General features: G+C 43.2%; 1 protein-coding gene across 35 annotated transcripts in view; it reads right to left on the bottom strand.

The window, feature by feature from the left end:
• clasp2 (cytoplasmic linker associated protein 2) overlaps positions 1-25,415 on the bottom strand; it is a 34,555-nt gene that overhangs the window by 5,928 nt on the left and 3,212 nt on the right. For 2 of the 35 annotated variants that reach the window (XM_057021416.1, XM_057021426.1), the window contains exons 2-32: positions 24,256-24,334; positions 22,199-22,302; positions 21,785-21,876; positions 21,261-21,336; positions 20,544-20,641; positions 18,426-18,496; positions 12,327-12,464; positions 11,757-11,830; positions 11,299-11,391; positions 11,053-11,198; positions 10,807-10,942; positions 10,654-10,724; positions 10,487-10,546; positions 10,336-10,413; positions 10,081-10,248; positions 9,728-9,768; positions 9,243-9,395; positions 8,665-8,688; positions 7,695-7,796; positions 7,448-7,474; positions 6,531-6,557; positions 5,685-5,858; positions 5,270-5,314; positions 4,206-4,313; positions 3,889-3,951; positions 3,230-3,336; positions 3,048-3,071; positions 2,529-2,684; positions 2,093-2,184; positions 1,945-2,008; positions 240-403 (exon numbers count right to left, since the gene is read on the bottom strand). In XM_057021416.1, coding sequence (XP_056877396.1) covers positions 240-403; positions 1,945-2,008; positions 2,093-2,184; positions 2,529-2,684; positions 3,048-3,071; positions 3,230-3,336; positions 3,889-3,951; positions 4,206-4,313; positions 5,270-5,314; positions 5,685-5,858; positions 6,531-6,557; positions 7,448-7,474; positions 7,695-7,796; positions 8,665-8,688; positions 9,243-9,395; positions 9,728-9,768; positions 10,081-10,248; positions 10,336-10,413; positions 10,487-10,546; positions 10,654-10,724; positions 10,807-10,942; positions 11,053-11,198; positions 11,299-11,391; positions 11,757-11,830; positions 12,327-12,464; positions 18,426-18,496; positions 20,544-20,641; positions 21,261-21,336; positions 21,785-21,876; positions 22,199-22,302; positions 24,256-24,334 — 2,855 coding nt within the window. Of the gene's footprint in view, positions 1-239; positions 404-955; positions 959-1,252; positions 1,313-1,944; positions 2,009-2,092; positions 2,185-2,528; positions 2,685-3,047; positions 3,072-3,229; positions 3,337-3,888; positions 3,952-4,205; positions 4,314-5,269; positions 5,315-5,684; positions 5,859-6,530; positions 6,558-7,447; positions 7,475-7,694; positions 7,797-8,664; positions 8,689-9,242; positions 9,396-9,727; positions 9,769-10,080; positions 10,249-10,335; positions 10,414-10,486; positions 10,547-10,653; positions 10,725-10,806; positions 10,943-11,052; positions 11,199-11,298; positions 11,392-11,756; positions 11,831-12,326; positions 12,465-13,220; positions 13,472-16,595; positions 16,841-18,425; positions 18,497-18,987; positions 19,313-20,290; positions 20,361-20,543; positions 20,642-21,260; positions 21,337-21,784; positions 21,877-22,198; positions 22,303-24,255; positions 24,335-25,415 lie in introns of those variants that run through there. The other 33 variants (XM_057021423.1, XM_057021430.1, XM_057021417.1 and 30 more) reach the window with 29 other exon arrangements.

Genomic DNA, 25,415 nt, shown 5'->3' on the forward strand with positions numbered 1-25,415 from the left:
AACTTCCTGTAGTACATTTATCTATTTCAATGCCAACGTTTTTTGTTTGAAAAACGAGAGAGAAAAACGTCAGAGTAAATGCTTAAGAGTTTTTGTGTCAGTATATTCCTGTAAATTTCTAGATGCGAGCAGAAATGAATGTCAAGAACCCTCCCGAGGACCCTTTTCAACATATTCTTGTATGCATAGTCTTGTGTTTCCCCAGATGAAATAAAAAGCTTAACAAGTTTGATACTAACCGTGTGACATCCAGAGCTTTCTGAACTTTAGCTTGTACTGAGCCCAGCAGGTCGGCGCCCATCTTCTTCAGCAGCTGTGTCAGCAGAACGAATAGCCAGTCCTGAAGATCCTCCTTATGGACCTGGATGAAATCCACCAGCGTCTCCAGGAACATACTGAAGACCTAAATGCACAAGAGAAAATGGTTTCCTGATGTAGAATTTAAGACAGGGGGGATGTCCAGACCCGGTCCTCAAGGGCAACAATCCAGCCGAGGCTTCAGTCCTACAGGGTAGACGATGCTTTTACCTGGGATTCCACTTCCCTGCTGAAAGCATTTTCTGCCTGGTAGGATGAAAAACCCGAATGGAACAGGGACCACGAGGACTGGGTCTGGATAGCCCCGATACAAGGCATGCAAGAAAGATCTGTACTTAAAGGGTACTTAGATTAAGAACTCAAGAGTAATTATGGGATGTTAGTATTTACTGACATCAAAGTTTCAAATGAAAACCTTGAAACCACTAAAATGATTAATAATAATAGAAGTCAGTCAGGCTGAGACAGTTAAATCCATTACCACAGCAGCAAAAAAATAAAACATTGCCAATAACACAAGAGCGTTCAGTTGCGTGAGGTAGTTAGTGTGCGAGTGACGCATCGTCATCAGGACCGTGAACCTAATTAGATTAATGAAGCAAATATCCAAACACACAGCAACATTGGCTAAACTTACTCTCTACAGAGAGTTCCCAGAGTGAGGGAGCATGGGGGGAGAGAAAGAGAGACATCCGTTAGTATCCTGGTGGGGGGGGGGATATCTCACTGCTGTCAGTGTGAGTTTTTACTCACAATGTTGACCTTTTTACAAAAACAGAATCACAGAGACATTTTTGAGATAATGTGGTATCTTTTTTGTGCAAAACAGAAAAGACCTAAAAACTGGAAAAAAAGAAGTGGAAAGACATGGGAGATGAAAAGTGGGAGTGGTGTAGATTGCAAAGATGACAGGAACCAAGGTGAGATGCAATACCTTGAAGGAGGCTGAGCTTATACCGGATTCTGCTGTGCCATACACCCTGCCGGAGTCTCGCTGCAATTCATCAAATCATCAAAGGTCACAGTTTGAAAAGTAAGGCGGGGGGGAGCTCTCACACACCTTACGACACGTGTGAGGCCGTGGACACTCGAGGAATGCCAAAGAAGTGGGGGTGTTAAAGAGGATGAAATACAGCCAGTTAATCATAGAGAAGATCTGGCAGCCTTTGGAACTCTGCATACATGTCAGTGTGTGCAGTCAGTGGTGCTTCAGGTTGCAAAGAGGGAAAGAGGACGAGTGGCAGTGAACTGGCTGCTCAACAGCGAACAACCACGCGACAAACAGTGAGCTCTCACACACACACACACACTCAGGTGTGGCATGCCATTAGAAGTCGGTGTGGCACACTCTGCATGCCTTATATTAGTGGGTATATCTGTGTGTGCACATCATGGCCGGCTCTTCTCCTCTTTAAATTATTCTCCTGCCCCCCGGACTGTAAAAATTTGTAAAAAGTGTGGATAATCTGTCTCTCTTTGGCAGAATCCAGTAGAATTAGGGAAGGGATGGATGTATTTTTTTTTTGGGAAGGGGGGGGGTCTGATGAAAAAGGATTCTATATGAAATGATGATGCCCACGAGTGCGCGTGTCTGTGCGTGTGGATACGTGTCACATGCACTCGTACCTTACTGTGAGGATCGGCAAACATCCGGGTGAAGATTTCACACAATCTCTTCAATTCAACCCGACTGCAGAGCAACAACAAATTTGCAGTTTGATTAGAAAAAGTGCGCGACCGCCTCAGAAGAACATCTGAGCGTCCGGTGGCCGACCTGAGAGTGCGCTGGTTCTTTAGCAGGGCCTGCAGGCCCAACAGCCCCTCCTTCCTCTCTGACCAGTTGGCACTGGCACAACGGTTTAAAACCTGAAAGAAGACAGGAACCAGAAGATTATTGCCAAATAGAAATCAAGGATTTAATAAATTTTTACTGTAATTTTGAAGTTAAAAGACTTTCAAAGCCAATTAGTTATCACAATTAAAACTAAAAAACTCTAACCCAATATAAGATTTTTTTCAGTGGTTAATTATTTATTGCAGTCTTTCTGAATTATCTGCAGAGGTAAAATAAATTAGTTATGTTTGTCTAGCCTGACACCTCACATATACATACAAATAGTAGAGTAATATGTTTAGAATTGTCACTCAGTATTTTCTGATTTCAATGTTCTGCCTGTAACATTTTGTGTTTTACTGCTGTGTTCACCAACCTCAGCTACATCCTCAGTCTGTCTCATGTATGTGGGAATGGCTCCTCCATTCCTGGAGCTGTAGGATCTCTCGGAACAGGCGCTGGAAGCGTCACTGTTAGCATCATCGTCAGAGTACATGCCGTAGTTTTCGTACCGTCGCCGCCCTGGCTTCCTCTAAGGATGGGTGGGAACACAAAACATTAATGTAACCATGTGTAGATAAATCAAATATCATTAGAAAATGCAGGACACAGCTAGCAGCTAATTGCGCACACTTCTATCTTTGTGAGGATTTCAGTGGGTATAATGCCCAGCTGCAACCCTCTGAGCCTAACCTAAACGCAATTCTAACCTCAACATTAAAGCCGGGCCTTAACCCTCAAACAGTCCTTTGAAGTTGTGAAAACCAGCTAAAATGTCCCCACTTCCCAAAAACGTCATCACTTTGCTAGTGGAATGCAGAATGTGGTACTCCGTATGTAGCAAGTACAACACACACACACAGCATGCAGGTATGAAGCAGGAGAAGACTCTGACCTTGGATCGCATGTCTCCCAACAGCTGACAGCATTAAACAAAGGTAGAACCAGGGATTAGTTACCACACACACACACAAACACACATGCAGGTACACACTCCTTGAAGAGTGAGTTGCACAAAGTGACAGCTTGCCATGTGTTTTCTTGTTAATGTGATGTTGTTGGGAAGGATTTTCATACCAAGGCATCAGCGAGAGCCTCTTCAACATCCGACCCAGTGTTGAGGACCCTCATGGCACTGACCGAAGAGGAAAGACGACTGGACTGACTGATACCAAAGCCCGATCCTGCAGTTGTTCACAAAGAAAGAGTGGCGATTTGAGATGAAAAATGCTCAGGGGTGTCTTTCCTAGTTTTTTTTTTACCCCCACTGTTGATCCAATTCATCATCCTCTGTCACATACTCAAACCGAACAGGTTAACAGAACAGTTCCCATGAAAAAACATGTAAGTCGACGTGATGACTCGTTAGGTGACATTGCAGGTGCCACTGGGGGAGAAAGAATGATCAACAGAAAACAGGAAAGGGAGCCGATGTCCCTACAGAGACGGGACGGAGCTCAAAGGAAAAAAAACTGGCATCAGTGAAGCTGACAGAATGGTTGTCAACTGGCAACTGAAAAGGCGGAAACATGCGATTCCACTGGAAGATTTGACATCCTGGAGCAGAAAAAGTTAAAAACAAAGGGAAAATAAACAGTCTGGACGTTGATGAACAAAAAAAAAGACAATTAATCAACAAGGAGACGCATGGCTGCTAAATAATGAAGAAGAGTCAACAGAAATTGAGGCAGAGTGGGTGGGTGAAGTACAGAGAAACACGTGTACTCAGCCTTCACCTGCAGCCCCAAAAGTGTCAGGTGTGTGGAGAGCTCCAGTGGAGCGAGAGTAGCTCCGCGTCGCTGCAATAGAAATTGGAAAAACACACACACACAAACACACACACAGAGTTTAACACTCACTCACACATGCAAATAACACACTCAGAAGACTAATCAAACAGTTTGAAGTAAATAAAGAAGCATGCAAGATTCTCCCTAATTCTAAAGACCTTTAGCCTGTTTGATTGGGAACGATTTAATGATTCAATTAAAACAAAAGCCTTCATCTATTCTTGTAAGCTCTCCTTGGCGTCCAGTCCGCTACTGCTACTCACCCAGCGGTGTGAAGGAGCGGACGGGGCTGGCGTCCCTGCTGCTCTCCCTGCTGGCTTCTCTGCTGCAGCCCTGACTCATACTGGGACGTGGAATACGACTGCCCCGAGCTAACGCCGCCCGGGTTACAACACAGCGACACCGCAGAGATAAGGAGGAAGGAAAAACCGGAAGGAAGAGCAGTGGTGTAAGAACAAAATGGACAAAAGAGGGAGAATAAGACAGTGAAAAAGACAAAGGTGAGTGGTGACAAGGAAGAATGGGAAGGTACGTGGAAAAAACACAAACATATGACAGAAGATACAAACTGACGGAACACCAGTCAACTCTGGGAACATCTCAACATACTCCTCCAATGGAACCGAAATGATTGAATGGCCGATTGCAATGATCAATTCAAAAGAGAAAAATGGATTTAGGTCATATTGCTATGAAGGATTTTATTTATAATCATGATATAGACAAAAAGGATAATTGCAAATCAGTCTAATTTTTGAGGGTAAACTTATTTGAACCCAAGGTGAGATGAACCCAAAGAGGCACAGGACAGTTTGAGCCACATTTAAATGACACAAAGTCACATTCACTCCGGTGATCAACACGCAGAAATAAAAGATTATTAACGCAAGTGACATGGGAAGAATTTAGCAAGGGAAGCAGAGGCTGAAGGGACGGGCTGCGATTCCACGTAGTTGCATCACGATCAAAATTAGTGTTCATGGTATCCGTTTAGCACCTTTATGCGCGTGCTCAGCCACAGTTAATCAGCCGACCAATGAAGTTACACAAAGCTCTGGTGAGGCCTTGTTGCCCCTGCGTGAAATTAATTGCTGGCAACAGGTTAGTGAGTGGTATAATCACAATGCTGGGGTATAGCTGATCACTGGGATCCATCACCACCACCAAAGCATTGAACCAGACGGGTTAGAGGGATTGGAGACTGGATCAACATTAGATGATGGATCACAGTGTAATGGGGGGTAAAGACTGAGGGATGATTCAAGATGAGAATAATTAGAATTAGTTGGGGAATGGCGGATGGTCTGTTCAGGGTTCCGGGCCTTACCTCCTCTGCTTGCTCCATTGTATATGGAACTAATGCTGGAAGGAGCTAGTCAACGTGGACAGTGGGGGCAGGAAGGGAAGGAGAGACAGAGGACAAGGTCAAGAGGGAGCAAGAATAAAAACCATGTATTTACACAAGTTGGATGCTTCTGGAATTTGTCCTGACAAGAAAGATATTAAGCCTGGCCCGAGTGCCTTGAAGCTCGGTTAATCAATAAGAGCAAAATCACCACCAAAATCAGCAACAACAATAATCTGTACACAAACATAAACATTCAGATGTTTAACAAAATGTCATTCTTATCCTCCTAAAAGTATTTTGCACACTTTGAATGAGGTCAGGTCTTCATACAAAGATTTAATAGAAATATATCGACCATCAATTATGTTTAAACACTAAGACTTCCCGAACGTACCGACGGACAGACGGGTAGGGGAAGAATCTCTGGAACAGCCCTGGCTCCGGGGAATGCGGCTTCGTCTGCGTCCATCTGTACTGGATCCAGCCAACACCCTGTGGGGTCCTGAGCTCATGGTGCTCAGCGCCGTGCTGGTCAGAACACGCCCGGGGGAGCCACTTCGACTGCCAGCTTTAAAGATCAAACAAAGCAGGGAATGAAAATTCAGAGCTTTGTATTGTATCTATATTACTAAAATCGCATTGAATATTTATCTCAACTCAACAATTAAAACTACGACACTATATAAGTAGATTAACAGATAACTACATTTCCTCTGCATAACAAATTAATTAAAGCCCGTGTGTCTTACTCTACAGCAACAATCCATCGCCATAAGGAGAACAGTTGAGGAGCTACTCTGTGGTGCTTAAATATGCATATGCAGACAAGTGGGGGAACTCCAGGGATCACCAAATGAAAATGAACCAATTACAGAATAAAAACCACGCACACAGTGATGGGAAACCCTTGGTGTTCGTGACTCACAAAAGCTCAACTAAAGCCACACAAACAATCTAAGCACATTATATCTAATACCCAATCCTAAGAGGAGAGATGAAATAAACAGAAATATATGAAGTGGAAATTTGGTATTCAAATTTCGACACCTTAGTGTGCAATCCCGATTCCAAAAGTGGTGCATTTTTAACCAGCCTGAGATTAAAAATCTCAGCGCTCCTGAGCCAGACAGCGAGTGAACTTTTTAAATGCAAGTGAAGGAGGAAGAAGTCAGGACAAAAGAGGCAGGGAAATAAAGGAGATAAGGAGGACATTTAAAAAGAAGTAGTGTTATAATCTTACCACCGACAGGGGTAGCAGACTGAGATCCTGAGCGATTAAGCCCAATGGTTGGGAGAAAGGGGGAGCAGAAGCGAGGGGGGAAGGAACAGCAGATTAAACCAAGATGAATTATGGGTATCAGCGCAAAAAAACAAAAAACAAAACTGGGGGCATCATGGAGTCAGACAACGCATTATGGGAGCACATCCTGGTGGTCCACATCAAGAATGAAGGCAAACCTTAAGCACTTTAATCAAAGAAATTGATTATTGGAAAGAGAAAACAACTACTGAAAACACAGACTACAAATGATAGCCTGGGAGAAGCAGTGCATGTTGGGAAAGCCGGCACATGTATGAGACAAAGCCTGTTCACCATGAGGAAAGTAAAATGGCTCAAAAGTTAATACTGTATGCTCAAACATATCCATACACACTTTAACACACAGACATCTTTCTAAGTCTCTCTTCAGCTGCATACCTACTGATTTTGGGATCGATTCAGTTCTTTAATTCATCCAACTTTCTGATCTGATTAGTGGGTTTCTAAAGCGCCACAGATACTCAGTGGCCTTGGCACGAGATCTGGGTCATTGGTGACAGACAGGGGTCAAAATTCTCTCCACAATACTGATCAAAAGTGTTTCCACTTGTAAGCTCTGATGCAAATTGGTCTTTTGGAAAGCACGCAATACTTTGTGTTCTAAAGGAATTTAAATGACAAAATAAATGAAAGCCAGAGATCGGCTACCGTGGCAACTATAAACTGCCCACCAAACCATATCCAGTGATGAGACACAGCATGCTGTAAGACACACACTCACGCTTCCCTTTTACACAAAACACTGTGATTGGAATGACAGCGGTAGCAGGTGGGTCAAAAATTCCCACTGTGGCACAGAGATAGGCACACTCACTCTGACATACAAATAAGAGTACCTGGTGTGCAATCGGATTCATCGGAACCTGAAGGCACAAACAAATTCACATGGAGCTTATTGTCCCCGTGGTGGCAACAAATAATTGAACTCCAGGGAGCAAAAAGCACAAGAAACTGCAACAGGTTCCCAACAGTTCACCTGTTTCTGATGCCATATATGGGATTATGACAGAGTGAGACATTGTTTCAAAGCAAGTTCATTTAGGCTGTGTGCGCCAAGAGGAGGGAGGGGGGGGTGATACTTACGTTGAGACTGGGAGACCATCTTAGCGCGGCTGCGTCCCCGTGAGTCACCCTGGCTGGTCATACCGCTGGGAGTGGACAAAGGCTGTTTGGTACGTACACGGCCTGCATTTTAGCAGTGGGAGGGGAAAAAAGAGGTTGAATAACAAATTAGAAATACACGGAATCAAGCAGAGTACTTCTGACAGCTATCAATGCTAGAAGCTGCTTAGCTAAAAACACACCCTAAAATAATAACCAGGCAACTAAATTCCAAGTGTGACTTGGAATTTGTGGAAGCAAATGAGCAAATTTATTGATTTCAGGTGGTTCCTGTGCAAGCAACAACTGCAGAACATCTGACCTGGTCCCTACAGATAAAGAAAGAAGGAGCAGGTTGTAACCAGCACATTACATTACACATGGTATCCCTACAATAACACTGGATCCCTGGGAGCCAAGGGACAAACCAATATACTTTACCAAGGTTTCTGTTCTATTATATTACATGAAGTATGTACATTAATAAATGAGTTATGGAAATGTTAAAATATGGATTTGTTTTTCAAATCATCACTGTTTTCAGAATTTTGCAGCATATAGTCACAACCACCATGTTGCTACTGAACTACCAAATAGTCATTCTGCAGAAAAGTGTCTTTAAACTGTATTTTCATCTTTAAAATTCATTTTAAGATTCACTCCTCAGTTAAACAACACACTTTTAACCATACATTTTAATATAGTTGTATCCAGTTAGTTTTTTTGAATAAAAAATAGAGAATATGAACTCAAAATTTTCAACCAATTGAATGGATGCTACAAACAGAATCATATAGATGAGTAAAAAATGAGTATGGCAGCAGGGGGCGCTCTGGCCCCAGAGCGCAGCTATAAAGCTCACATGGAATGGAGGACAGGGTAAAGTGAAGGAAAAGAAGAAAAGAAAAGCAGAGGGATGTTATAGCATTTAAGCAGAACAAGATGATCTTACCATCTATTTTATCAGAGGCATCATCTTTAGTTGCAAAGAGAGAGAACAAAGGAGAGGGAAGAAACACAGGGAAAAGGTTGACATAAATGATGATTTAAGGAAAGACATCAAAGGAGAGGTAGACCCAATACGAAAAATGAAATTTAAGTAAAAAGGGAAGAAAGATACAAATGACAAGGAAAGTAACACAGTGTGTAATAATTACTAAGCATTTGTCTTGAGGAATGACACTGATCCATCAGTCACTGGAGCAGGCTAATCAACATGGAGAATGAGTTTCACATATAGAACATGCATACATAGAAAATGCTCATGCTTGCATTCTGACAGTGAGAAGGAAGGAGGGAACAGTAGATGGAAGGAGAAAGGCCAGCCCAAGCAAGAGTATCATGTGTTTATCGTAGTTTTATCCTTGGACACTGTTCTAGAGGTGTGAAGAGCTTTCATTGAGCGGAAGCCTTTACTAAATGACCCACATGTGACGAACATGAGGCCATCTGAGCTGACGAACCGCTGATATCCTGCCGACTGATGTCCGCATCTTATAAGTCATTCATTTCACCTGGCGGGGCCCTTACCCAGTGAGGAATAGGAGCCAGGGGGCAGATGCCCTGCTGCCCTGGTCTGTCCAACGTATCGATGCTTAGCGACAGCGGCTGCATTTACATCCACATCACTACGGGAACGCTGCAGGGAGGTCGCTGACACTCTACCCTTTGAGCTTGCAGGGACTGACAGGACAGGAGGGGGGGGGGGGATGGAAGGTGATAATGGGGTATATATACACACATCACAAAACAACATGCAGGCACCAAACACAATACTGATACTGATACAGAACTTCAAAAGCAACTGTACAGATGCGCATACATGGGGGAAAATTTTAAAAAAGAAATTGGAAACTTAACAGGATTGCTTTACAGAATTGACGAGGCACGTGTAGATGAAAATGAGGGGAAATGGTTCTAGACAAGCCGACCTTTCGCGTTGTCTGGGTTTTAACGACCGCAACGTCGCACAAAATCACAAGAAAGATGGTGAGTTTGTGTTGTTGCTGACTCACCTCTGCCAGGAGCTGCTGACCATTTAGAGGTTAGAGGCCGACTAAAGAAAGGAGGACAAAAGGGTCAGACGGCAGCAAGCAAAAACTAAACAATTTCCTGAGAGATCCTTCAGGAATTTTTAAGTTAAGTTTCAGACAGTGACATTGCTCAGGCTGAACTTTACCTTATGATGATAAAAAGAGAAAAACATTCACAGAAACTGAGATTTTATCAAAGTACACAAAAGTAATGAAACGAGGACTGAAAATCCACAGATGAAACATCACTAAAAGAATTACTGAATTGGTTCTCACCATGTAACTTTTGAGGTCTAAGAGGAACAAACTAAAGGAGATTTGCTGAATATATTTACTTGAGGCTCTCTTGAGAAGAGGAAGAGGAGCGGTCGCTCTGTGGAAGTGAAGCCACACTGCCGGAGCTCTTCAGGCAGGACTGAAGGGTCCTTTGGTAAGAGGATTCCAGCGAGTTGTAAAGAGCATCGGCCTCTGATGGAAAGTGGTTCCTCAGCCCCCAGTAAGCTCTGAAGAAGACCACAAGCAGTAAGGAAACAAATGCGGAAACAAAAGAATGAAAGACAGACAACACAGCTCGATTGTGGGCATCTTACTTGCGAGCTTCAATTCGAGCTTCTGAATCTGCATCTCGGATTCCCTTCTTGATGCTCTCAACAAGAACAGATGTATGCCTACGGACGTGGTGAACAGATTTGTTAACCTTAAATAAAATCTGGTCTAAAATCTACAGGTAATGACTCTCACCTCTCCAGTGAGTGGGTTTGCCATTCCTGTAGCAGAAGGTCCAGGAAGTCATAACAGCGCCTGGAAATATACAGTTGCATGAGCATTCCTAATTTTCAACTGAAATTATTCAAATCAAAAACTCTTTTATTCAGAGGTCTAAATAAATATGCTTTTGTTAGCCTCACCTTCTCACGGCTACAGATTTGGATGTGCAGTTACTGGTTATCAAGGGAATGAGTCGAGGGACATGAGTGTGCTGCAGACACAGGGCAAAAAGAATAAAATAAATGAGAAAAACATACATTTAAAACTGCAAAGGTTGCGGCTGGAAAGCATACCCGTATAATGATGCGGATGGCAGACACCCCAGAGGAGGCCATCACTTTGGCACAGTTGGGGATGAGGTTGAACAATACGGGCACGATCGCTTCTGCTCCGTGATCGAATTTATTCCCTAGTATTGTCGATATGTAACTACAAGAAAACAGAAATCGTGTTTACATGAGTTTTGGTGTTTGTTTTTACAGCTTAGGGTCATCTTGGAATTATTTATTTGAACAGCTAAATGACACGCAATCACTCACGCCACAGTAATGCAAGCCTCACGGACAACTTGTGAGCGCAGGTCTTTAGCTGATAATTTGAAGGCTCCATCCAGGAGTCGTAAATGCTGGTAGAAACAGTCGTAGGTGGGAGCACCGGCAACTAAGAGTGAGCGAATCTTCTTCAGCTGTGGAGGTGATAATAGGGGGACAAAAAACATGGCAACAATCACCAATCAAAACCACAGAAACAGAAAAGTTTCATGCGTTTAAAGTGAATCTACTGACAGCAATCGCTCTCTGGTCCCAGTCATGTTTGTCATCAGAGCAGATCTCACGGATCTTATTCAGGTTGTCTTCCAGATCCCTTGCGGAATAGATCTGCAGGGGTAGAAGGGGAACAGAGTCATCACAAATGTCTCAGAAAGCCTGACCTTGACGGCCATCATAGTATAAATATGTAAAATCTGTGCAAAGGTTGTATCACTGAGCAGTAACACAACAGAACCCTGCTCCTCTCCTCTGGTTGGTTGGAACAACAACGTGTTCTGGTAGGTTCACATCAGTTCGTGTATGTTTCTCTAGGCCTACATTGACAATCGGTGGCCTAGACGGACTGGTAAATTTCTGGGGTCCTCTGATTGGTCAAGCTGCCAACCATTTGTCAGGACCAATGTCGTGTAAGTGAACAATTGTGTTATTGCTCAGAGTTGCTGATACAATCTTTAAGATCATGTTTAGTGCACCTGGACAGTGGGGACATCTGTAAAAGACTTAATGAAGTCCTCCTCATCCACTGCCCCAGCACTTTCCTTGGACACTACAAAAACAAAACAGGGTGTTAATAAATGCGCACACACACACACACACACACACACACCAGCATGTGTTTCCAGTGGGATTCCTGGGCATAATATACATCAGACATATTTCTCTGGAGGCTGGAATCTCTGAAGACCACACCCTTTACAACCGTTTGTTGGTCATGAAGAAAAATAGAGGAAAATGTGGGAGTCAGCGGAAGGATTCCAAGTGGACGGCATAGAGAGCAATAGATACCTGGTATAAACATGTCCACAATAATATCCAGCTGCTATCCTTGTCATCTCCACCCTGTGCAACTTAATATCTTATCCTCCTGAGAAAATACTTGTCAACTGCTACTCTCTTCCTGCATTCGGGCTTTCTAACCACTTTACCAGTTTATCACCTTCCAAAGTAACTGGGGAAATCCGATCACAAATAGTGGTTGTTGTTGTCAAGCATTTAGATGTGTAAATTCATTTGGTCGAGACTGAGATCAAATCCGTATTTACCAAGCTTTCCACTTGTTGCACTGGGCCGGCGTGCAGCAGAGGAATCTGCAGGCTTCTTGGGAACTTTTGGGACCTTGAAGGTCTGGGCTGAGGAAGAACGATTCCCATCCACACTGTCATCGTCCTCAAAACTGCGATCTAGTGGGAGAGGGAGGAGAATCATCTTAGGAACGCCTCTTTTCTGTGGTGGGTATTGGTCACACTTCAGAGTGGTTATTTTTCTTTATAAAGTACTCAAATCAATTCTGCAAGTCATATTAATAGAACATACAATAATATACAAATAAAAGCAACTAATCATAAAATACACTATACAATACAAATACACAAAAAAACTCTACTTTCATCTAAAGCATCTCACAGGATTTCTTGCTGAGCTTGAAAAAGCAAGAGGCAAGTTAAAGAGAAAGGGAAGCAGAGACACACCAACAACAATGACAAAACACACCAAATCATACTTGACAAAATAGAGACAAACATCTGAGGACGAGTCCATGTAACAGGGAGCTGACATATCTCTATCCCAAACCATCAGGCTGCATGAATGCAGAAATGAGACTAGTGCTGAAACTTGAGACACACTTTCAGCAGTGGTGCAGCATTTACTGGGCATCGCCAGGTGAAGGCACTTGCAGCCGACGTGCAAACACACAACACTCTGTGCAGGAATGTTGTTGCTTGGACATTGAAAAGCCAAAAGCCCACGCTTTATTTCATGCCGCTTATACTTTTGACAAACATGCAAAAAAACCAGCCGACTATGTGCTTATGCGTGATTGTAGAAACTACTGTATAGGTTCAAATACAGTGGTTGGTAGACATTTCGACAATTTACTGCTAAACATACCAGACACCAAACGTGCCACTGACATACACACACCCAGGTAAACTCACAGTCACAGATCCGCTGGCAGATAAGACGCCTCATGCTTCTGGGAGGGTGTGGTATTGGGCCCCCCCCCTCTCCTTCAGGCCGTGCCCCAAAACATTCACGCAACCTCACACACACGTCATAGAGGAGTTAAGGCTGAGAAGCAAACGCACAAACGTCGCTTACTCCTCTTAACAAAAACCCTCCACCCACAGAGGTGCCGGCATTTTCTCTCACTCCATCTCTCTCTTTTTTACCCCTCCCTCTCTCCCGTTCTCAGAGCATCTCCCCTCCTTCCCTCAGCAGCCTTACAGCCAATCATATGAGAGGTGACATCATCATGTTGCAGCCAGTGCGGAGGCAGTTCTGTGAATCTGTGTGTGTGTGTTGAAAGATAAAGGAATACACATGCACACAGAGACACACAAAGAATAACAGGGCTTCTCTGTGTCACTGCCAGACCTGCTAACCTAAACGTTACCAAGGACAACAAACACACTCCTGCTTTTTATAATCTCCTTCCCTATTTCTTGCCCCCACATACTCGAGTACCAACCACTTAACCTAGAAGATTCTCTCACATGCTGCTTTCCTGCGAGGGAAGATTTATTTTCAAATGGAACGCTGCATTATCACTTTAAAGAACAAAGGATTATAAAACACTGATCAAAGGAGGGGTGTGGGGAAGGGTAAAGGCAACCAAACCACACCCCTCCATCTGAGCCCTTGACCCTCCCACATTTTCACAGAATCTGCAATGTGCACGTTTGGTATTGCCAGTATTGATCATTATGACTTTGTAAATAAGAGACTGGATTTGAAGGTGTCTAAAAACCAGCGAGGAACTCAACTATACCATGCTCTGTAAAATATATTAGCCTAATTTAATCCAGCAATGCAGTAGGAAACTAACTCTTCATGGAGGAATGGTTAGTAATCCATAGTTTGTGCAGCGTTCTTTAAAGTCACCATATTTATTATACAGCCTGACAGCAGTTTGGTTTAACTGAACTGATAGTTCCTGTTTAATTTCAGTGTAAAGGTTCACAGCACAGAGGTGATTTGGAGTCACAATTGTGGTTAATTGCTTTTCAACAAAGCCCACAGGTTCATTAGCAATTAGGTCACGAATCAGGGATTAATAATTATTGGCGGGTGTGTTGGCATGATTTGCATCTCATGCTTTTGTGTCCAGTCAGATCCCACAGGAGCAAATGTCTCCTGTGGAGGGGTGTCCCTTGCACAGAAACAGCACACATGCTGTTGCCATGGTGACCAGCTTCTCAAATGAATAGAGCAGCAAACATGGAAAACTGCTGCATAAATCCAATCTGCACACCTACACCCACTTTTATTCCCAAAAGCACTTGGACAGAATTTCAAACAAATATTTAAAATGCTATTGGCATATTAATAGTGTTTTGACACATACGACTTTTGGAATTTGTTGTAATCAAATAATAATCCTGAAATAATGCAACATAAAGGGTAAACAACATTTTCTTTAGACATAGGCTTGCTAAAACAGCCACATCCAAAGCGATGAAGGCTGTTGCACATCCGCTCACACATTGAGAGACAGATCTCTGTTCCACCATGTACTAGGCAATGTTGCCATGGTAACTCCTGGCTGAGTTCCCTGCCTCCCTCTATTTTCAATTTAAAAAAAGAAGGGAAGAAGAGTGGAGAAGACCACTGGGTTAATGTGAGGGCACTCTGGACAGAACTGGGGGAAGGGGGTGTACAAGTACACCATTGTACTGCTAACCACCTAATGCAAAGATGGGAGTTTGGAAGAGAAACTTTAATTTATTTTTAAGAATCATAAAAAATAATTATTTTAAATTATTCACTATGTGGCAAATAGAGTCCATGGTATGCTCTAACCTATTAACATTTTGAACTGTAAAATATGTGTTGTCTGTTGTAGCTGGGATGTGTTGTTGTCTTTGCAATTATTACTTAACTGAGAATGTCTGTCAAGAATACTTAAACAATTAAAAAGAAAACGGCACGTCCGAGCTGCAACTGACCACACCACATATTTTGTAGTTAAAAATCTTAATAGGATTAAGAGCATAACCCGATATGTTTGGAAGAATTATAATTTCTATACAGACAGTCTGTTTAGGCTGTACTGGAAATCTCATATATCAGGAAATCTGCAAATCCTCAAGCAGAGGACGACATGTTAAAGTATTCCAACAGTCCTCAGAAGAGAAACGAGCGTTGGTTAGAAAAAAAATGGGGAAAAGCTGCTTAAAAAGCTCGACTGGACCAACTCCAATATAAACCAGAAGAGGTATGTGCATCATTAGAGAGAAGCAAACTATGAAACACGCAGCTCCTCCTGCAAACACTTGCGTCTGCAGTGAAAATGCATGAGCTCATAACAAAACAGGAGGAGCAGGAGATCTACATCTGCATCCTCTAACAGCAGAGAGAAACTCCATTCCCACGGTAGCTTGGAGGAGTGAAAAGCCCTCCTTAAAAGCACAAACACACAACAGATATCATTTAGGGATAAACTGTAATATTCAAAGAAAATCTTTTCCATGGCAGCTGGCCTAGTCTGGAAAAGGGGTCATGGTTTCCTTTGCAAAGATAAAGATGCACTGAAGCAGAATTAACATGTCTGAGAGACAGAGAGAGAGAGAGAAAGACAGAGAGAGGGAGGGATGGATAGAGATAGGGGGAGGAATAGAGAGACACACACAGAGAGAAAGAGAGAGAGAGAATGTGTTTGTGTGTCAGTCTCTGCTGTCAACATCGAATGACAGGCAATGAAAGCTATGAAGACTGTTGCTGATATTCACACTGTGTGCACACGTGTGTGTGTGTGTGTGTGTCTGTGCGAGCACAAATGTGTTACAAGCATTTGGAGACTGGAGCGGTCAGCATTAATCAGCAAACGTGACAACAATACCAGCATTTCCTTTGCATGAGCAAATGCCAGAGAGAAAAAAAAAACTTCTACTTGTAAATTGTAACATCACTAATAGAAAAGCTGAATGATGACATCAAAATAAAGAGACATAATTCCAAGAGTTATCGTTCAGGCAGAATCGATGTGTCAGATTTCCAGTTGAAATGTGTTAAAAACATCCAGAAGATGCAGCCAGCGGCCTGTGAGGCAACTGGTATCCACAGAGGTTGACATTTTATGCCTCTTTTGTGTGAATTTATTCAAAAGTTGAAACACAAACAATGATTGAATGTGATGACATTTTAGGCGACCCCAGACTTACCGATGTAGCCTCAATCTGAGCCAGAGGACTTGGGGTGAAAGTGCTTCGGGTCTAATCTGATTTCCGCCCAAAACCATATGCCAACAGGCCTGTTGTCTGGGTGCCAACATCCACAGCCAGATAAGATTAACAACACAGAGACACACTTACCGTCGCCATCATCCCCAAAATTCATGGTCACAAATTATTATTGGTGAAAAAACCTCCCGTAGGGACTTTAAAACAATGGTCTGTCCAAAAATCCAAAATAGACTTCCTGTTGTCTGCGGTGTTGCTCCTGACGTTGCTTAATCCTTTGTTTTCTTTTCCTTTCCTCTCCCATTTATTCCATCTCGTACTGTCTCCGTCATGATGAATCACGGAGAGGCAGTGATAGGCACTGCTCTGAATCGCCTACTATGAAAGATCTCTGTCTGCTTCCTCCTCTGCCCTCCCTCTGTGCTCAGCAACAGCTGCCTAAAACCCTTCAGAGCAAAAGGCGCTGGCCTCAGAGATGTGGGACAAGGGCAGCGAGGAGCGAACTTGTGTGAATGTGCTTGAAGGAGGATGAATTCTCAGTAATTTCTTCAAGTTCACGTTCAGAAAGTCAAAGATAAACACAAGCTGACCTCCGTCCTACCACTGTCAGATTGCTTTGCACATAAAATAGAGATAAATCAGTTTATAGGAGGGGTGATCCATTTAATGAAGCAGACCGAATAAAGATTAGATGCTTTTAACTGTCCAATTGCTCATTTATTGTTTGTTCATTTCTCAAGTAGGGCTGACAAATCACATCATTAACAAAATAGTCTGGAAAAAACTAACATTGTTGCCCTTCTGGTCCCAACTTTTGGTTAATTTAGCTGACCGTCGTGTCACATGTCACAGCTGCTGAGAAATAAGTAGGAAACAAGCTTTTAAGTACACTGAAGGTGGCAGCAAAGGTAATGCTGTGAGGGAGCAGCCAGCTTTCAGCCACAATCACGGCACATTTACTCAGAAGTTGAAGCTACGGTCAAAAAGGTTTGTACCATCCAACCTTTCGTTTTCCATGTCCCCGGGAAAGAAGCTGAAAACCTTCAACTTATTTTGGCCCATGCATCCTTCTACAAATAAACTGTAGAAGAGCGGAGCAGACAAAAACAATTGCTGCCCCCATCTCAGCCTAAAGGTAATAACAACCCGTGACAGGCGCTGCTAGACAACAACAGACATAACAGACGTCAAAGACCACAAACTCAGCTCAAAGCCACACAGCTGACAGATAATTTGGACAAAGATCCACTTGAATAAGCACACATTCATCACATGACTGGCAGCCAATAAAGTCATACATTTCTGCTCTTTTTGCACTTGAACCTCTCAAAACTTGTTGTGTGAGGTCTGACTAAATGATCTGATCATAATTCAATCAAATGGTGCTGCACTGGGGGCAACATCGATGTTGGACACAATAGTTTAACTTGTTACAAGTAAACATCCACCAAAACGAACCGTCGTTTTCAGATGGAATGTCATCAAGAACAGAAACAGAGCAATCTTTAACCAAATGTGTGGCTAAAAACCCCCTAAAATGGCACTTTATACTGTCTTTTTGCCTATTTTATGACCTCTAATGCCAAAGTAAAATTGTGAAACGATAAATTGTGTGTGATATTATCAACTGATTATAGATTTGATCCCACAGCATCAGGAGATCCCAAAGGAGGCCACTCAAAAGCAACAACCTTTATCTTTACTCACGTGAAAATCTACAGCATCATTCAAATGTATGTGCATGTGCACACACACACACACAAAGATTAAACCGTTAATCCCATTAGGTCCTCTTAGAGTGGCTTATGGCAACAAACCAAACACAACAAAAAGATAAGATATAGTCAGACACACGCTCCTGCACATGCAAGCACACACACAATATTCAAATGTACAGCAAACACCTGATGAGGACGACAGCAAAACCTGACGAAAGTGTCAAATAAATGGGGATTAACTGACCGTGACTCGGGCTGAGAGCCATGTTGCCTGAGTTCACAGCTTCATCAAAGCGACTGAATATCGTCTGTAACCTGGAGGCAGAGAAGAAGAAAGGTCAGAACACAACAAATGTGACAAAGTGGAATAATTCTATAAATGCAACTCGAGCTCACAACACAACTGTTTACATTGACAACATCATGACAAAGCAAATGCACACACCCGGGGGGCTGCACACAAGGGGGAACACTGCGTTGAGATAGCAAAGATGCTGTGAATCCCATTAATCAGCAGCAACATGTGGAGAGCCGGTCCCCCTGCCCCTCTGCACACTTGATGGCAGGTGGGTGTGTCAGATATGCCAGCAGAGAATCACAAACCAGACAGCTGAATTTTGCCCGCTCGTCAAGCGGAGACTTAACCCATTTTACAGAAAAATAAAAGGCAAACGGTAATAAATGACCCAAATCTGTATTTGCAGATGCAACAACACCGAGATACAATGACCCACATACGCAGACACTCCATCTATTTACCACAAGGTTAGCCCCTGATGTGCAGACAAGAAAAGGGCAATACACACCGTCCTTAGTACGTCTCCCTTTTGACCGCTTTGCAGCTCATGATAATTAACGTTGCAATGGATGCTTCAGCTCAACGGGATTCTCACGTGGTCCCTTTTTTCCTTCATTACCATTTGAATTTGTCTTTTCTCCTTCAAAAATAATCCAGCCAGCAGTCCCTTGAATATAATTTGCCTTAAAAAGACCTCAGCGGACAGCTCAATCAGGCTGCTGTGTTGCTAAACAACAGCGCGTTAGCTCCCATGTTACAGTGACACGCTCTGGTCCTTGGCTTCCCTTAATTCTCGGTATCCAACATGGTGCAGTGACTGAGAGGAAAGGAGGGAAGGGAAAGATGGGAAGAGGGAGGGAGGGGTGTGTGTATGAGAGCGACAGACCGAAGCATGCAATGGGCTCACGCACCACCTTCTGTTATATGTACGGTACGTGTTGTCGTCTGAGCACACCAATGAGAAAGCTCTAGCCGGTACATACACTTCAATCTTATTAGGCATACAAGGCAGTTATTTTGAACCACATGTAGGGACTCTTTATGTAACCTGCACCACGCACGCCACACACATACAAATAAACACTGGACAAAGGAGAGGGTCTACTGAGCTAGCGGTCAAAATACAGCAAATCTGCTCCTGCCATTTGGTTCTTCTCACTTCCAAACACCAAAATCAATTCATTTCACTCCTCCTCCACCCCACCAACCTCAGTCTACATTTGCAGTGATTCTATTGTTTAATAATCACTATATATTATGGTTTAGACCCTGGTATGGTGTGGAGTTTAAAGGATGAAAAGCCTGCTGCTTTCTGTTCTCCAGCTCAATTCTGAGTCTTTTATCACTCTGTCGCTCATTATCTGATGCCAACTCAACACTTTTGATATGTGATCCAGCCAGAAAGATCCTGCTGACAGCCCAACATTCCAGCGAGGAACGAGTAACCCAGCACTCATATCAGTGCTTCAAATATTTCCGGTAAATATGTAAAGCGGGGACGACATATACTGTGTTTTATACTTGAATCACTGCATCTGTCAACCATATAAGACATCAATCGGACAGATGCACACTGGTCGTTGATCCCCGGAAAGATAGACAGTATGTTTAAATGTAAACAGGCAAGCTTTAATATGCACAACACATGACACACAGCCCCAGCCAGCATTCACAGACACAAGGCTCATCCTGAGCAGTCAGCACACAACACTGGCTACTGGGACAACCAAAAAAGGATGAAACCACCCATTAGATATTCTTTTCAGTAGACATGAGCGCACACTTTCCTTGAATCATTTTACCCCACCTACTCCAATGTCTTTGTGTGCAATCTGCACCTTCCTCCTATGCCCCCCTCTGGTCCGTCAGCATTGTGCTCTGAACCGGTGTTCCGGTGATTGGCAGAGTAGTGCACGATGTGACCCGGGACACACCAGAGGCCAAAGAGTCTTCAACAAAGAATCCCCCGCTGTGCAGAAAGTGCAGGCACCGGCGCACATACACAAACACACCAGCAAGCCTACACTGACAAAATAATGCTCAACAATGCCAGCAATCACTCACCGTGCAGCAGGTAATCCACGCTTTGCCAGGTCTGCCCTGACCCTCTCCCCAACATGACGATATACATCCACTAGTGTTGTTGTGGCGACCTCGCGTACCTGCAAACAGCAAACTATCTTTTAGAAACTTAAATATAAATACACCAGTGCACGATGTGTGGGTAGGTACTTGAAATGTTCCGTTTTACTCAATACACCATATATTTCTCCAATTTCTTGATGAACAGATTATAGGAGCTGCGTTAGGCCCACATTATTCCCTTTTGTCATAGCGTAAGCAATGATGTGATGGAGGTGGGTAAAGAGTTTCTGTGCAATTGACCGGGGGGTGGGGGTATTTGTTAAAGATATTGATTGGTTGCGACAGCCTGTGGGTAGATAATCACTGGGTAGATGACAGGAGCAGATTTCAGCTTTCGGGGTACATCTCCACAGGAGGCCAAACCCACCTCTTTCTGCTTCCATCTGTCTCTTTCACACTCACACACATAGCAAAGCTAAGCTATTACCGTTGTGTGGGATAATGGATGGGTTCTAATGCACAACTTTGTGCAGTAAAAAACAGCAGGGGGCTCTAGGCTCTCCCCTCTTCTCACTAATAACTGTGATAATCACAGCACTTAAAAAAACATGCGTTTCACATAAGTACAGAGCGCTACTTTAGTTTAATATACCATCCACCAGAAATTATTATGACAATAAATATTGGGTTTCTTACCTGTGGGTTCTGGTCTCCAGTTAGAAAGCAGAGATGAGGAACTATTTTACTGAGGCTCAGTGGCTGAGCTCCATACCTGGAACAAACATAAGGACAATTATAGCCACAACATACAGAGAAAAAATGGTTAAAGGACATGCAAGAAATAACAAATTTTAGTGTTTTTAACTATTGAAATACAAACTGAGCTCATCTTAACTTTCCTTGTAATCAGTAATGAAAGATTTAGACGGTGGGGTAATTTTGCTTATAATTTGAATATAGCAACAGTGGCCAGTCATGGCATGTGTGCCATCTGTACTGTCACAAAAACAGTTAAGTAGATTAACCTTAAAGAATCAGCCTGGATTCTACAATCAGAGCCTAAAAAGAAATTAAATCAATAAACGATCGTTGAATTCAGCCAAACGAGTGTGTGATCAAGCTCAATGTTGCACATCTATGAATGCAATGTTGAGTGTAGAATGTGTAGCTGAATGTACTGAACAGCCTTGAAATGTCACATAGATGAGGAAGTTACTCACGTGCTCAGTGTGGCGATGAGACAGAGGCAGATCCCTTCACGAGAGCGGAAGTTCTTGTGTTTAAAGCCAGGAAGCAACCTTTCCCAAATGTACTGGATCACAGAGAAAAAAGAGGTGGGAGAGATAAAAAAAGACCATGAGTGGAAACTAGAAAGGAAGGACTGCCAGAAGCCCAATCGAGGAGGGGTGGGGTGGGGGGTTTGAAAAGATTATGGATTAAAGTGTGTACTGCAACTGATATCCAGAGGAGGGCGCTAACACCATGTCCTCTGACAGCACAGTACACAGAAAAGAAGACAAAATTTGATTGAAATTCTTAAAGAACAGTATCTCGTAAATGTTCTTGATTTATATTTGAGTGCTATCAGTGCTATTTGTGGCCGCAGGTCCACTCTCCAAATGTGTGTGCCTCACCATGGGTGAAGCAGTCTGCTCCATACAGCGAAGGAGGAGGGCTTGGCTGTTTTCCCTGACCTGATCCTTTCCATCCCCCAGCCTGTCCACCAGAGCTGGCAAAACTACAGAGAGCAAAAGAGTTGAGTTAGATGCGAGTCAACGTCTGACGAGGTTAAGGACAAATGAGGTTACACACAGCACACAGGAGTCCCCCAATTTTAAACCACAGAGGCATTAAAGACTGCCCCCAAGTGGAGTGCATCTGGAACGCACACAAAAATAAATACAGTACAATGATATAGGATTTCTTACGGGCAATGAGCGCGTGAGAGATGTATTACTAGGACAGCAAAGAGAAATGGACCGTGACTAAAATAATGTCAAGATCATCAAATGCTTTTATGTCAGCTGCACACGACCGATACGGCAGCGCAAATAGATGAACAAAGGCAGCAACGCAGAAGAAAACAGTAATAATAATAATGCTTTACTCTTGACAGCCAATCAGATTTACTGTCCCACAAAATGATAGCAAAGCATTTTTTAATGAAAGGTGTAATAATTCAACTTTAGCCCAATGGGCCAAAACGTTACAGTGGATGACGTGTTTCTTTATTATGAACAATGAGATGCATTACTTCTAAACTCAGCACTGTTAAACACTGGCCAAAAACGATGACTCAAGACATCTTTATTTTTAAAAAAAAGAGCTGTTTCAAAGAATATCAGTCGTAAAGCTCATAAGAGCTGTGTTTAACAAAAAAACACAAACAGCTTTAATTCTACTAATGTGGGGGGGGGGGACAAACTTTCTCATGTGCAATAAACCCAGAAACTCCCTTTAAAATGCTCTTATTTATCAATGAGATCAGCTAATACCAAGACAAACGCCTATTCTTGAGGGAGGAGGGTGAGGTCATCACTCCTTCTCACTGGCTGTGTGTATGCCTTCATTATGTTACCATAACATCTGGTTTCCATGGCCACAATACTGAACAGAAGAAATGACACATGACAGTGTGGCACACAATGTCAGCCACTGTGGTATGGATGAAAGATGCACACAGGCATGTGCGCACAAACATCACATTAGAGCAGGAGAATGCTAACATTGCTAAGAATGCTAACTGTACCCAACATAAAGTTAACCACCTTTTGTATCCAAGTTGGGAATAAATATCAGCACTAAGGGACTAGCTAGAAAGTATGGATTTACTTGGTTTTGCATGAGGAAACTACAATCTAAAATGCTCCGCTTCCTTTTACACTTCATATCTGACAATTACCCTAAAGGGCAACAGTACAGTGTCAATTTACATGCACATGCTGCACGGCCCTGGAAAAAGAAGTTGGTGCTGTAGATCAATACAATCACTCAGCGTAAATGATCTCATTCTCTGAGGGGGAGGAGGACGGATAGAAAGGGAAGGAGGAAATAACAGGAAAGGAGAAATGGAAGTCAGATGGGGGGACAGAGGGGGATTCCAAAGCCAGCAGTGGCTCATGGGTATATTTTTACCACGAACTGTGAACGCGCACCTCGGTTACATAAAAGCCTGGCAAATGCGCAGTCCTTGACAGGGAGGGGAAATAAAGCATGGCAGCTTGTGTCTGCGCGTTAGATGGCAGGCTCTGAACGGTGTGACAGGTTGGAGTCGGGCCCCCCGAGCCGTCCTGCGGGGTCGTCTGTGTTTGTTGGGGACAGGAGCCAGTCTGGCTGACACAGACAGCTGGTGACACACGGAGGAGCCCCACCAGGGCTGGCAGTCAGACGCACCGAGCATAAAAACTGATCAGACAAGGTGCAACCAACGGAGGCCTTGTGAATGTGAAGCCTGGTTTGAGGGTGTTACAGCCAAAGCTACAGTGCATCAATGTCAAACCCATATATATTGAAACTAAAGGTTACAATACAGACAGGAAGGTGCCAGGCGTTAAAGTAGCTCTGCTGGTCTTTCACAGGAAAAAGGGAAGTGAAAAAAAAAAATGGAACAAAGCAGAAAGTACCATTATCTATAAATAACTTTTAATACAGTATAATAGATAGATAGAGATAGATATCTAAAAAATCTCACCTGTACCCAGGTATCCTCTGAAGCGCTCTCCCAGGCGGTCCACAAACGCGCCACAGATATCGATCCCCAACAACGCCACCTACAAACAACAAATAATGGGAATGAGAAAGATTACCGTGGATTTCCCCAGGGAATGTTCAATAGTCATGAATTCCTGCTGTAACAGCTGGTAACCCGAGCAGACCGGATTTGGACACCATGATTTCAAGTCTGTGACGCCTTTTGTCAGTCCCGGGCAAAACAAATCACGGTCAGTCAAGTTTCAGTCCTAACTAGTTGTAACTCGAGGCTGCGCTCGCTGGTGAGCACGGCCGGTGGGTCAGTTGCTAACGTGGCAACGTGAGTTTTTAAGTCTTACTGTCCAAAAGACGACATGAGCAAAAGTGCTGCAAAGCACGGGATTGGCTTTTATCTGGAAGAAACCTTGAGCAGATCCAAGCTCATATGATAGGACTCACCCATTGTTGGTTGGGTGTGTAGAGGAAAAAGAAGGGAAGATGGTGTAAGGGAGAAGGATAGAGAAGAGAGAATATAGCACTTAATATCTATTATCAGCTTCTCCAGATATGATGGCGCTTGTAGAAGTATTTTAAAGTCTCTTTTGGGTTTAATGGGCAGCCAGTGAAAGAAGTGAGTAGAAGAGAAAGGCAGCACATGGGGCCGGCTGGAGTCTCTTCAAAGAAGTACTTGGTCATCCCGTTAACAGGTCATTACAATAGACGGGCTAGAAGAGTTGCGTCATTCTGGGTCAAAATACTCTAATCTTGGTCATAATAATGAATTTAAAAAGAACGTCCCAGAGACTTGTTTTCTATGCAAATTAAGGGATTCTGATAGAATAATTACACCTATATTCCTCTCAAGCTCCACCCTCCTCAGTTCTGCTCAACTTATACACAAGAAAATTTGATGTCATGCAAGAATTTGCATTTTAAGCCTTCAGATGTTACTATAGCCAAGATACAGCAGCCACCGGGAACCACGTCATTACCCATTAGACTAGATGGAAATCTAACTTCCTCTCCAACCTTCATGCTTTCTCCACGAAGGTCCAAACCTATGTCATCCCAAGAAGCAAGCCTCAGGTTTGGGCCGCTATCGGCATCACCACCATATCCACTCCAGTGAATGAGTTTACGTAAGTCTTGATGGGCCACCCG

This window comes from Takifugu flavidus, chromosome 21 (genome assembly GCF_003711565.1).
Source record: "Takifugu flavidus isolate HTHZ2018 chromosome 21, ASM371156v2, whole genome shotgun sequence".
Taxonomy (NCBI): Eukaryota; Metazoa; Chordata; class Actinopteri; order Tetraodontiformes; family Tetraodontidae; genus Takifugu; species Takifugu flavidus.